Source organism: Vanessa cardui, chromosome 11, assembly GCF_905220365.1.
Source record: "Vanessa cardui chromosome 11, ilVanCard2.1, whole genome shotgun sequence".
In the NCBI taxonomy this organism is placed as follows: domain Eukaryota; kingdom Metazoa; phylum Arthropoda; class Insecta; order Lepidoptera; family Nymphalidae; genus Vanessa; species Vanessa cardui.
Window position 1 is genome coordinate 4,730,195 of NC_061133.1, and position 14,797 is coordinate 4,744,991.

At 33.4% G+C, this 14,797-nt stretch overlaps 1 protein-coding gene across 1 annotated transcript; it reads right to left on the bottom strand.

Annotated features, from left to right (window-relative positions):
• Window positions 1–11,198: 11,198 nt before the first annotated feature.
• LOC124533791 lies at window positions 11,199–14,511 on the bottom strand. The gene is made up of 3 exons (XM_047109307.1): window positions 14,014–14,511; window positions 13,091–13,297; window positions 11,199–12,224 (listed from the first exon to the last, which is right to left on the bottom strand). Exons 1-3 carry the CDS (start codon window positions 14,446–14,448, stop codon window positions 12,090–12,092), a joined length of 777 nt encoding a protein of 258 aa, XP_046965263.1. The 5' UTR covers window positions 14,449–14,511; the 3' UTR covers window positions 11,199–12,089.
• Between the last annotated feature and the right edge of the window lie 286 nt (window positions 14,512–14,797).

Below are 14,797 nucleotides of genomic sequence, written 5' to 3' on the forward strand. Positions count from 1 at the left end.
TATAAGTTTTACTAAAAAACGAAAACCATTTTTTATCTAAAATAAGTTCACTAGTAAATTGCGTAATATATTTTTCTATTCAATAGAAAACGCTTATATATTTTTAGGCCTAGAAGAAATCGCCAATACATTGTTTAATATGCAGATAATATTTACAATTAACAACTTACCAATAAAACAGACCATCTCAATACTAAGCAACCTATATCAATTGTACTTACTATTTATTATTCATCATAAATGTGAAACAATGCTATGAAATAAATCGTCCAGTTATTCCCTTTTCCGTTACTTTATAGTTACCTAAAATTAAATGACGTACTATGTAAATAATATGCCACAGGTTAAGTACATTGAACTATGTTAGCGTAGGTTCGCTTCTAACTAGGTAAATGGATACACTTATGCCACTTACCGGTCACCAATCCAATTAATGTCGGCCGGATTGTTACAACATCGCGATGTATCAAATGATATAAAAAATGGAACAAAAAATAATGCTAAGCTAGTTGTTAATTTACTTGTAATTAATTAATTTTCACATAAAATATTATTTATGAGTACTTCATACGATCAACGAACAAATAAATGCATTATTTATGCAATGGTTTTTCGAATAATTATTTCATTAAACATCAAAGATATTTTTTACATAAAGGCAAACAAAAAAAAATTGGATAATTAATTAAAATCGAGGCGACAAATGCTCAATCGAAACTGGTGACAAGTACTAGGATCTCATAATGTTAGAAGAGTTCTCTCGAATTTAGCTTGTCTCGTCTGTCCCACTCGTGACTTGAAAGTCGGGAATGTCACTTGGCTCGATGTTGGTTTTATTTCAACTAAGCAGACCGTAATTTGTGGTTTAAAATTTTATTTAAAATTCTATTTTAGGCTGTGTGAGTTATTTGTTGACACCGAATGCAATTAGAAAAAAATGCGCTAATTTTGAAACTTTTGTATTTTTGATTTGAATATTTTTGTTAAGGTATACGTTTCATTCTCATTGGTAGATATATTACTACCTACAAGAAATTAGTCATTTTATAAGTAACACTTCTTGGAATCCCCTGAATTGTACTGAGAGGGGATTCGTGGGTGGGCGTTCTACATTATACTCAATGGGAGGCGGTAATTTATTGATGCATTTTATGGCCACTTACCTTCAAACCATTTTTATTTTTATGTTACGTAATAAAAAATAATTTTCGACCTATTTATTTCAAAAAGTGGTCCGTGACTAAAATGCTAATAAAATTTTAATATACATAATTTCGTAATTTGTTTTCAAGGCCTTTGAAGTAGGTATAACTAAATATTATGTATTTTTTTTAATATTTGTTTTAATATCCATTCAGTCTTTTAATATTCACCTGTCTTTGATGAAAATGCCAAATTAAGAATCATCATATTTTTTTTTGAGGTTATTATGTTAACGATCATATTTATTAGCTAATAATTTAATTCGTAAACATAAAATTATTTGATTAATGTGACAAGTTTTTTTAATACTCCAATCCTAATTTTCCCGCCTATACTCTATTTCTGTTTCGAGTATTAACATTTATTCGTGGTCTTGCATTGATCGAATAATTCGAATGTAGAATGTGAATCATCTTTGCCTAACCCAAATGTCTAAGCTATACAGCCACACAATCGACACAGACTGTAGAAAACCAATTGCTTAAATATTGTTTTTTCATTTAATATGTAACGTAATAAAGAAAAACAATAAATGTTACAAATACTATTTTTACATTATAAGTAATTAATTAATGAATCACACTGTCTTCTGATTTTAGTTTTTTATAAAAGTCGTGTGAATTAATCAAACAATGTCTTTAGGCTGTACTCCATAAGGTCTTTTCCTATTCTAAGCGGATTTTTTTTATGTTGTCGATAAACAACAGCATTGACAACGGCTGTCAAATAATGTTATAATAGACTCTTAAAAGACTCGCCAAAACACAACCACTACTAAATTTGTACGCTTCGTAGGTTCGCCGTTAATTTGATCGCCACGCTTTTTTTCGAATCACTTGAAAGTTGACAGACTTATTTTTTAACAGTCGAAATCTATTCAATAATAATAAAAAAATTTGCGAACGCGCCTTTTTAAATTTTACTTATTATTTTACTTTTTAAAATAATCCATATTTAAAAATAATTCAGTGATATTAACAGTTATTTTAAAGAGACTGTTGGACTGCAACGCAAAAGGTCCCACGGCACGCACTTTTCTCTTTTTCGAAGTTATTCCTTAGTCCTTATTGATATTTAGAAGTTATTCCTTAGTCCTTATTGATATTACAAGCTTATGCAACTTGTAGCTTATGTTTGAAATAATTTGCCATTGTAACATAAAAAATGCGACTTTTTAAGACCGACAAACATTAATTACCTAGTATATATTTCTGACGGCCTGTTCGATTAACGCACGCGTATATAGCATAGCAAATACCATTATTCTCTTTATTCTATTTTTATTATTCTATTAAATCTCAATATTAACAATTATATCCTTCGAAACTGAATATAGTAAAAACTTTGATAGAGAGATAATTATTAATTTCGGTTCAGTATTCTCTGACTATCGACAAACGAACATTTCTTCTTAATGCTATACCAGAGGAACTGTTCATTTTCCGGTATGAAAACTAGCCTATATCAATCTCTGACCCCTTACCTACCACTTTGATAATATAATGTCCATCCCTTTCTCTCTGCTAAAACAGATCTTACCCACGAGAACTATTACTGACATTGCAGACTATCTATCTCTCTTTATGCCATCTTTGTGCCAAATTTCAAACAGATCCGTTAACTATCCAAACATGCTTTTGTTATATTAGTAAGATTGCGATGTTCCGGTTCGAAAAGCAAGTTAGTAATGCGATCAGACGAACATTGCTGGTGTAGAAATGCCTTATCCATATACATAATATAATAAAATTATAGTGTCTGTTTGTAATATAAAAATAGCCCTTTTTTACTCAATGCATATGTATTTATAAACAGAACATATATTGGTGTAACATTTTTTACATTTTTTTTCGGTCTGTCTGACTGTTTGTTCCAGCTAATCTCTGGAACGGCTGGATAAATTTTGACTGGCAGATGAGTGATATAATAGGCCTAGGGAGTAACTTAGGCTACAATAATATTTCTTTTTATTATATTCAAAGGCGTACAAGGTCGCGGGTACAGCTAGTTGTTAATAATAGTGTTTACTTACAATATTTAAAGTATATAATACGCAATGACGGTATACTACAGAGTGATTTTTGTACCGATTAAATTCAATACATTCTTCAATTGTTTTCTAACAGTTGAATCAACAGTTAAGGTATATACTTTACATTAATATATTAAAGTTTAATCTTTCTGTATATTATTGTAATACCAAGATTTGTAATAAAAAAACGAGGCTTGTAATGGAAAAACGGGTCGATGCCTCTTGCATCACTATACGCGTCCCATGCAAATGTTGAAATAATACGCCATTATTTTCCATTCTCATTGAGACTCAATTCAGATCCAACTCATAGAATAAGTATTTCTTGAACTGGCTTAAATCCGGTACAGCAATATTTACGATTTCGAGAATAATAGAAAACATCGTGAGTAATCCTGCATTATCGGAAGATTTTTTGTTAATTAGGTTACTTTTCAATATGTGGCATGGTAAGAACATTAACCATCTTTAGGAAATAAGATGTTATATCATGTAAGGCTGACTCACAAACAATTGAAACCGGAATATTACAATACAAAGTATTGCAGTTTGCCGGTTGATATGTTTACGGAAATCAGGAATACATATGTAAATTCAGCGATACACAGTCTAGTAGCGTCTCGGAACAAAAATATTCTTCTTCACTGGAAGATTCTATAAGTATATATACTTCTTGATACTAGATAGTACTAGATAGTAGCTTTTTTTCCTTTTCTTTCGTATAGGTTGGCGGACGAGCACATGGGCCACCTAATGGTAAGTGGTCACCATGACCCATAGACAATGTAGCTGTAAGAAATATTAACTATTCCTTACATCGTCAATGTGCCATCAACCTTGGGAACTAAGATGTTATGTCCCTTGTGCCTGTAGTTACTCTGGCTCACTCACCCTTCAAACCGGAACACAACGATACTGAGTACTATTATTTGGGGGTAGAATAACTGATGAGTGGGTGCTACCTACCCAGACGGGCTTGTACAAAAGCCTACCACCAAGTGACAGTTTATAGATTTCTTTGAACTTTGTCAGTACCGATTGAATTTATGGGATTTAATTCGAGTTTTCTAAGTGACAATTATAGATTGCTTTTAGGTTGCTATCTAACGATATATATCTAATGATAGTTAAATTTAATTGCCATTAAGCCATTAACTGCTTTAACTTGCATGTATGAAAAGACGTTTGTAACATAGAAGTGTTTAGAATATATATCTATAAGAAAGAGTATTTTACTGAACGTGTTTTAAATAATCTACTCTTTCATTATCAAAAGAGACATGAAAAAAGTTTCTAAAAAGTACCAAAACTCGGATTGAGTTGATATTTTAAGATTTAAATCCGTTAAGCCTCGATTGTCGAAGTTATCAAACTTAGGTAACGAAAACCAAACATTGGCAAAACTTATAACATCTGCCGATTTCTCAGGAACGTGCCGCGTCCCCTAATCTCCTTTGAAGTCACAAAAGAACCATGCGGTGGTTAGAAAGGGACAGCTATATACGATCTCGTATAAACCAGAATGAGACGGCGAAGGACCGGAACATTACACAAGAGCGTCTCGGTTGACGGGTCCCGAACAAAATGAATGGTTCGGGAGCCGATTAAAACGCGCCGTAACGCCGGAATGAATGAAAATAATAAAAAAGGTTTAATTGCGTAACATGAGGCCATCGGGACTTGAAAGGATGATGACAATATCAGACTCAGTATAATATTACTGAGTGTAAACATCTGCAACATAATTATATTTTATAAATTATTAAGCTAAAAGTCAAACTAGAAAAAAGTGTAACTAGGAATACTGATTATTTATCTATGTTATACATCTATGTACCTTTACTATAATTTTATGTAAATATAAGACATGTACCTTTTAGATGAATTTATTAAACATAATATTTTGATCTTTTATGTCTCGGAATTGCTTACTCAGATTCTTCAAAAGCACGTAGGTACTTACCTTATAGTTTGTCGAACAATCTACATTTGTCTTATATAAACTATGTGTATATTACAAGTTAACTTTACCTAGCATTCGCCTCGGAGTAAAAAAAGGAATGTGCCTTGCAATGATAATGATAGAAGAGAAAATAGTGAAACTCGTTTCGTCTTCAAACAGATAAGTTGAAATTAATTGAAGGCTAAAGAATAGGTTAGTTGCTTACCATGGGATCTAAGTTGTTATTTCTTTTGTGCCTGCAACGTCACAGGCTAACTGAGCATCAAATCGGAATACAGAGTATTAACATTAGGAGTTAGAATACTTAATTAGTATGTGGTTCCAAATGGGATACGTAAGGTAAAAAAAACAGTCTGTAATTTTCCCACTGCTGGGTTAAGGCCTCCTCTTCCATTAAGGAGAGGGTTTGGAATATATTCCACCACGTTGTTCCAATGCGGGTTGGTGGAATGCACAAGTGATGGAATTTCGATGAAATTAGACACATGCAGGTTTCCTCGCGAAGTTTTCCTTCACCACCGAACACGAGATGAATTATAAACACAAATTAAGCACATAGGTATATATAGTAGTGCTTACCAGGATTTGAACCCTCAATCATTGGTTAAGATGCCCGCGCTCTAACCATTGGGCCATCTCAGCTCATTCAAATCCCAAATGGGATAGGTTACAAAAATCAAACGGAGGGATATGCTAATAAAACGGTACTTATGACCAACGGCGAGATGGCATCTGTTGCTGTAAAATCTAATTTAACCTAACCTTATCTATCGGTCTTCTTACACATAGCCAGTCAAATTGGCGTTATTACTCTTGGGATGAATAATTTTCATAATATAAAATCAAAACATAGTGTATGTTATTCACGAAAGGATTTTGCAGAAACTATGATGGATATAGCTTTGTCGGCAGAGTTTAGATTATATAGATGTTATTTAAACAATTACATAATAAGATTATTTATACTGATATTGTGAAATTAACTATTTTATGCTGCCACGGCTAAACAATTGAATTTGATGAAAATTGTTAAGATGTAAGGTTTAACCCCACATAAGACAAGTATGATCTTTTAAGGAGAAGTATATAACGATGATGAGGAAGAATGATGTAGGTATATTTTATATCTAACATAGTAGCATTTTAAAACATTTTCGAAGGTCAGATCTTTACATCAAAGTTAGACATATTTAAATCTAAGAGGAAAACCTCCACCCGTAATTTTTAATCTATTTTAATTTTAATTATAAGGGTGGCTTACAGTAAAAGTTAGTTACAGCCAATCTCTTATTCTAATATTAATTGTATATGAATAGCGGGTTATTGTTATTTTGTAGTGTCACGTATAGAATGCTTTCAAATTAACCACGTGGCACGTGTTCAGCACCGCCTGTTATTTTGCTAATGTGAGCAATATAATTTTTTTCTTGGCCATTGGTCACCCATAGACAATGACGCTGTAAGAAATAATAACTATTCCTTACATCGTCAATGCGCCACCAACCTTGGGAACTAAGTTGTTATGTCCCTTGTGCCTGTAGTTACACTGAAAAATCAGTCATTATATTGATAGTGCGACCTTGGGAACTAAGAAGAATGTCCCTTTTGTGTCAAATTAAACTGGACATTTCATATAAATATTATAAAGAAGTTTTGTTTGATTTTTTTAGATAACTGATTAGACGATTTGTATGCCTAGGTACCTGGTTTAATCGGTTTTGAGGAGAACTGCCAAAATTATAATAGATACGAACAAACTTTGTACGAGAGATATGTAGTTCTCCAAAGTATCTTTTGAAAATCGGGGGAAATTCTTATAGATAAGTTACAGTATTTATAATTTTGAAATTCGAACGAGAAATTCTAGACAATATGTAAGAAGCCTGAAAAAATGCAGTGCACTTGGAGAGGCCTATGTCCAGCATTGGACAAAAATGGGCTGATGATGTGCAAAAATACGCGGAAGTATTGTACTAGTACGATGCATTAGCACATTACAGGCGACAAGATCAGTTGGCGAATGTTTATATCTCATTGGTTAAAAATAGCACGAGATAAAATCCTTATTTTACATGTGGAAAGTCAGGATGGGCGGCTAGTATTAAATATAAAACATCGTTGCGATTATACCGTTCATTTTGCAGGTAGTTTCAAAACAGAGAATAATAAAATTCGCTCTGTCGGTGACACTCGCCGAGCGTGAAATGAAACTGAGGGAATGAATTTAATTGGAGTACTTATTTATCATTACGGTAACTTGATTTTTATAACACTGGCCATATTTTATTTTATTTAAAAAAAGATAATAATCGAGCGTGTGTCAAATCTGTTTTTATTTTCAGATCAACTTTCAAAAATGTTCTATTTTTAAATATATATTGTATGCGAATTATTCGTAACTGTAATGCTCATAATTGTGTAGTGATCAAAATCAGTCAAACATTTCGTTGATTCCCTTCATGTTCCATATTCAAATGAATTGAATGAAGACCGTAATTGAGTATTCATACCCAATTTCCTGCCAGAGTTCATTGAAGGAGCTGTAAATATGTCGTATTTAAACATTTCGCGCTATTTGTTTGATATCTAAGTGGAATTATGGCTTTGTATAGAATGGTTTTGGAGAAGAACTGACGAAATTCATTAGTTAAAATCTGAGTACATATATGTTTATTTATTTATCCTTTAAATAATTCATATGGCAAGTTCTTTAAATAGAATAAACTCTAGATATTAGCATGTCTATCTACAAAATGAGCGTAGTAATACAGGAAGAACACGTTGTTTATCGCCACTGCTTACTGCGTCTTACAAGTCACGACACTATCTACTGAGTCATGCGCTCCTAGTAATTAGAACGAGATAGTGTGGAAATAAATAGAAGCTGACTTTTGTACAAATAACTAAAATAAATAAAACTAACTAACTGACTGACTAGCTTATCTTTTATTGCTAGTATTTTGTGTTGTTTAATTAATATGAATGGCTGAAATAAATTTAAATATTATGTATCTTCAGACCCATATCAATGAAACATTTTTTATCATTTGTATAATCTATTATGACAATTATTAATCATGCTTATATAATAAAAAGGAAGATATTCTGTGTCTCTGTCTATTTCATAATTTAAAAAAAAAAGCGATAGCCTAAGTAAAACCATAATTCAAAACTTACCCAAATTTAATGAGCATAATATAATATTATTGTCAAAAATATTTCACATCTTGATTATAAAATATATTGCATTCATAAAACGCCTCAATTACGATACCACAGTTATTTAAACTCATTAATAGAAGTCAATAGCAACGTCCAAACTCAATATTATTGTATGTGCGTACAGTACTGCGAGTCGTTTTGCCGGAGCCGGGTCGACGGCCGTGCAAGTGAGATACCATATACATAAAACAATTCGAATAAAAGGGATGCATTGTATAAGTACCGGCAAATACGGTCGTAAAGTAAAACTCGGTTTTTGTTTTTTGTTCGGGTTGACTCGGAGAAAATCCGCTCTGTATTTGCGATTTTTTAAGCATTCAGATAGAAATGAATGTTTTGTGTAACTATAATTGAAGGACAAATTAATTAAAAGGAATATTTTTAATCCCAGACATATTTTAGTTTATTTTACTAAGTTAAGTAACACTTAATTGTTAAATGACGATTCAAAAGTGCTTGTATTTTGCCCACTTGAATAAAGTATACTTTGATTTTGATTTTTTTGAATTAAATTTATTTTAAATAAATTTGTTAGTATTACTTAAAACACAATTTATTCAATATAACATTTCATCCAATTCATCTTATTTTGAAAATTGTATGAATGGTGAATGTAACAAATGGATTCCATTTTTGCTTAAAATAAAATTAAAACAACTTTTCTGTGATGGTGGTGATGTCGCTACAGCCCAATTCAACAGCCTACAATCTCATGAGTGATAATCTAACCATGCAGGTTATATTCTAGCCCTCAAGAATATCCCCAAACTCAGGTGCGTTTCATAATGGGACGGCAATTCCGAATCAAGTGTAAAGAGTTGAGGCGTAGGTCTAATGGCTTTTCATGCTTACCGAAGCATCGGAGTGTATACACTTCCAATTGGCTGAGTACTGGTTACTACTGAGATTTTTTCTACAGATAAACCTATAAACTATCGACTCTTAACCCAGGTTTTTGGTATCTGCGGCTTTATCTCTTGCCAAAAGACCAACGAGGCAGACAAACTGTCTGGCATTGACATAATCTATAAAAAATATATGATAGGTGTCGACACCCGGTTGGAAGGAAGTAGCTATTGCAATATATGAAATAATTAGCGACCCTACCCGGCTTCGCATTGTTACTGAATATACTACAGAATGTCTTACAAAGTTCACAGCTTTTTTGTCAATAGACGATACAAATCGCTACGTCGTGGCGTTTTAAATCTGTAATATCTTCGAAAACATTTATTTAAATTACATACTGTAAGGGCCATATTGATCTATATTAAACACACAATGTATTTAAGGTATTTAATTGGATAAGGATTAATGCTGTATTGCTTAAAATCGATTTGAAAATAAGTCATTATTTATCGCAAAAAGTTTAGGATAAAAAATGCTTATTGTGGATTATCCTGAAAAGACAAGAATATACCATCGTGGACTTTTTTTAAGATCTTATTAAGTGCTCAATACTGTAGTACATTATTTTGAGTGAGTTTAGTATATTATCTATTTTGTTGATACAACCAACGTTTGCAATGTAAGCGCAAAAAATGTGTTGAGATAATAAAACCAAATAAACAACGTTTAAGTGTGTTCAAATGAAAATAACTAAATTGTTAAGAATAACATGTAAAAACTATCATATTAAACCGCAAACAATAAAGAGAGAGAGAATAATAAAAAGATGAAAATGTCGCCTGAGGTGGCCAAAACGTTTTTTCTTATGTGACAATTTCTGCTACTTTATTTTACTATAAACAGCGTAAAAGAACTTCGTTCAACCAAACCCCTACAATTTATCGTTTGATACGAAATAACAATACAAAAACCACACAATAATGCTAAAGAAAACAGAACGCCTTTTTCTTTTTCCGGGACAACGGAACTCTAATCGTCCTAACGATTAAACAATGGACGCAGAGGCGCCGCCCCGATACTATCGGCGACACGACAGACAGACTAATTGATGACCGCTTTATTATCTCGCCACTCAACGGGAACGCTATGAGATACTTATTTTATTATTTCTAATTAGAAGTTCGCTAGATTATAGTTATGTCGACGTCATAAATATTTGACAACTAATTAAGGGAATGTTGATATTGAAAAATATAATTTCGTACAGGTCTATTATAGACCCAGGGCTATCTTTAACCTATGAGGCCCTGGGATTATTAGGATAATGGGGCCCCTTTGGCTAAATAAACAAGGTTATAGATTTCTTTTTATTAACAATCAAATATTTATATTATACTCATTTATTGATCTGAGAAGGCCCCTATCGATCGCGGGGCCCAGTGCCCAATGTGAAAGAGGGGTCTGGATAGACCCAATTGAAATCTATCGAAACTCAAACTCCTTTAATCAATAGAGCATTACATTTACTTATTAATAGTACCTCCGGTTCGGAAAGAAAAACACCCTGACCTGAGAAGAACTGGCGGACTCATGTGGCTCTTTTCTCTGTCAAACTTATACACATGAAGTCCATAATTATAGATCGTTAAAAAATAATTATTTTTAGTTTGCCAAATTCGTATAATCGAGACATTTCGTAATCAAATTCATAAAATTCAATGTCTTAAAGTGCAACGGGCGGTCATGTTTGATGTTTACGGGTGCGTTCAGTAAGAGTGTGTTCTAAATAATAATTTCGAGCAAGGCTACGGTAAACTCAATGGAAACTTATTGTCAGTAAATTATTAATAAATGTTAAACTGTATTTTCATTATTTATTTTACACGAGTAAAACCGGGTTTTCGTCAAGTTGAAAAATAAAATAACACGTCGACTATAATCGTTTAATAATTTCCAATACACGTGTTATAGATACATTTAATTGTTATGAATATAGGAGCTACTTTAAACATTATTAATGCCTCTCATTATATAACAAAAGGCCAATTAAACTATTCATGGTAATTTATAATTAACACATTAACAAATTGTTAATAACTACAAATAATATTATTTACAATCTCTGTAGTTCTTGTTAATGTTCGACAATTTATTGGCCATTTTTATAATCTGGGATTAACGTTATAGAAAGAATAGTTTTATTTATTATATACTCGTTACGTACTTTGTAACGATACTAACACTGAGATAGAACATCAATATCTATATAATTTTACTTGGAATATAAACTAGAAACCGTTGAGGTTACTTTTTAAAATACACATGACTACAGTAATTAAATAGTAAGATATTTGTATATAAAGTATTTACAATAAGTACGTTCGAAAATATAATACATATTGAATATAATTCTAATTTATTTTATACTAACGGTTTGACACTAGTATTGACACAATAAGGGCCAAAACCCTTTACGATCAAGCGAATTTACCTCCTACTAAGATTTGTAAAAAAATATATTCGAACACGGAGATCATAAATAGGTAGCAGTTCGAGTTTAAGGATATACTTTGACACTAATTTGAAGTAACTTGTTACTGATAGAATAACTGTCTCGATCGCAAGACGTTTTTTTTTTCAACCAGATTTGAATAGTGTTGTATGATGAATAATAGTACAGCTACAAAAAATGTCGCTAAAGCATTCGCTTCGCTTAGTCGCGCAAGTGGGTTCCGATCCTTAAAATCAGACTTCTGACCCACCGAATGCCTTCTCTCATTCTAAGAGATCTGAAGATTCAGACGCAAGACGGTTTCGGCGCTATCCAGTGATAATGTTCACGTCCTCCTCCTCGCCGATCTGGAGAATTGCCTTCTGGATAATTCTCTTCAGTCTCTTACGAGATTCGTCAGACCTGAGCGTGCGGAGTTCTGAAGCAACGAAATCTCCGAACACCTGAAATTATAACTTGGTTACAATTTGGAATATGACAAACTTTTAGTTGGGCGCGGCTCCGCGCAATTCAAGTTTGCTTCATACCAAATTTCATCAAATTCGTTACAGCGGTTTTATCGTGAGGAAGACAGAAAGACAGATAGAGTTATTTTAACATTTATTATATGAATAAATAATATAGATTCCGAAAGAGAATTTGAAAAACAAAAGCTACAGTAAGACGTATACACGCAATACGCTTCTAAACTCTAGATCACAAACATTTTAGAATCTTGTCAAAGTCATACTACATTACATAAAGTATACATAATTTAAAACGCCATACTAAACATTATGAACGATAACATTTTGATCAATGTGTCAAAATGACATAATCTTATCCAATGTTGAAGCAAGCGATAGCAACGACACTAACAGCTTACGCTTCGACAGCACTGGACGTGGCTTATCTTAAAATTAATTAGAAATTCAATTAGGGAGTGTCGCTACTTATAATTACTTAGGTTTAACAAATTGTACATTTGATGCTCTGGGTACAAAAGAGTTTTTATTTAATGTAACTAGGATGGTAACTAGTTTAACCGGCTGTATCAAAACAACGCACAACACCCATTCTACCGTCAAAAACATACGATGTAAGTGTTATTCTGTCGCATCATATGTTATTCTATCATGTAATATCTACATAACCCTTAAACAGCAATACTTCGTATTGTTACTTGGCGGTAGAACGAGTAACGACGTACCCAGACGGTTTCACAAATCCTACCAATTAAAATCACTGGGGATTGATGCAATATAGATATTATAATTAAAATGTATGATAATAGAAATCGTAATAATAAGACAAAGGGAGGTCAATTTACCTGACATTCATCAGTGTTTATTCCAGGCCGTATCCGAGGTCGCGGCTCCTCTGGCCACATCATGGGGTGGGCGCTCGGGGGCAGCGGCGGGGGCGCGGAGGCAGCTACCCTCAGAACTGGTTTACGCATTCTGGGAGGCGAATTGGTGATAGACAAGTTGACCCGTGCACCGAATTCTGCATCCTCATCGGCTTGAAATTCTGCTAGCTACGGTCATTAGAAATACTATTAAATGTAATACTAAATATCAAAAGGTATTAAACCAAGTCCCTATGTATGCTTAGATCTTTAAAATTACGCAACAAATTTTGATGCGGTTTTTTTAAATAGATAGAGTGATTCGAAAGGTTTCTTGTATATAATACGTGGACAATATAGTAAAAAGACACTGATAACTTTAGTATCAGCAGTGCACCCGTGCGAAGACGGGTTGGGTCGCTAGTTAAATATAAAATTTATACCAATGAGTTTCTGTTATCAAGTAAAGTTAAAAGGTTTGTATTTTCAGTGATACGCTCGAAATATAAATTCCTTTATCAGAATCGAACGATTGAAGCTCATGCATAAAAGTAATCAAATTCGATACCAGTCACGCGCTAATGATAATACCATTCGTTCCTTTATTACGAACATGTAACAAAGTTTTAATATCAAAACAAGTAACTGTAAATACCGATTGCGTTTTTCGAATTAGATATGAAATTGAATACTAATATTTTTTTCGCAACAATCCTTATCGAAAGGAAATATTCGTATCTGAATTTTGTAATTGTTTTGTCACGGTCAAAATTATTAAAATAATTTCAACAGTCAGCATTCACTTTTATACAATGATGCAAAACTATCTACAAAACGACAGTAACCTTTAACGGATGACGCAATGTATGTAAATATTGATGACGCAATAAGTGACGTTCACGTACCGCTAGGTTGACTCCGTCCACGCTGTCGATGGGGTCGACAGGGGGCTCTCGCATCAGAAACAATAGGGCGTCGAAATACTCCCACCCGCTGCTCCCCGCTGTACCCTCGCCCCCCGCCTGCTTGCGCTTTATCTTTCTCAATTCGTTGTTAAACTGTGTCCTCAGATTATGTAACTTTCTACTTATCTCCTCGGCGGTCGTACCGAACACATTTGCCAGATACTCGTGCTTGGCTTGTCTCGCCGACCTGTCCTTGTTCGATGGGTGCTTATTGTCCCACAATTCTTTGCAATCTTTCTCGAATATTTCGATGAGTTTCATCGTTGTTTCCGAATTCCAGTACAATCGTTCGCGTTTGCATGAGATATCGGTTTCGGGATCAATTTCGGTTTTTGTCCAGGTCAATTCGCACGAATTGGAGGAATTTGAATTCATCTTTGCAAGCGTGAAATAGCGTTGTAATGTGGCGGGCGCTCTAGCGAGACTGCGGGGCACGCCGGAGAGAGGCGAGAGCGGTGTCGCGCGGAGCGGCAACACCGCATCGCGCAAGACGTCGTACAATAATATCGGAGTGATGTTGCCACTTCGATTCTGCGATATCTAGCGCGTGTATCGAGTTGCAATTAGGACTTCATAATATTTATTTAAAATTCTTGATTTATTTTTCCTCGACTACTATTATTAATAAGCCATTTCAACATAATTTACACGGAAATAATTATAAATATCATTAGACTCGTATTACACATCCAATTTGTTCAACTTTATCCGTAAATGACAACTT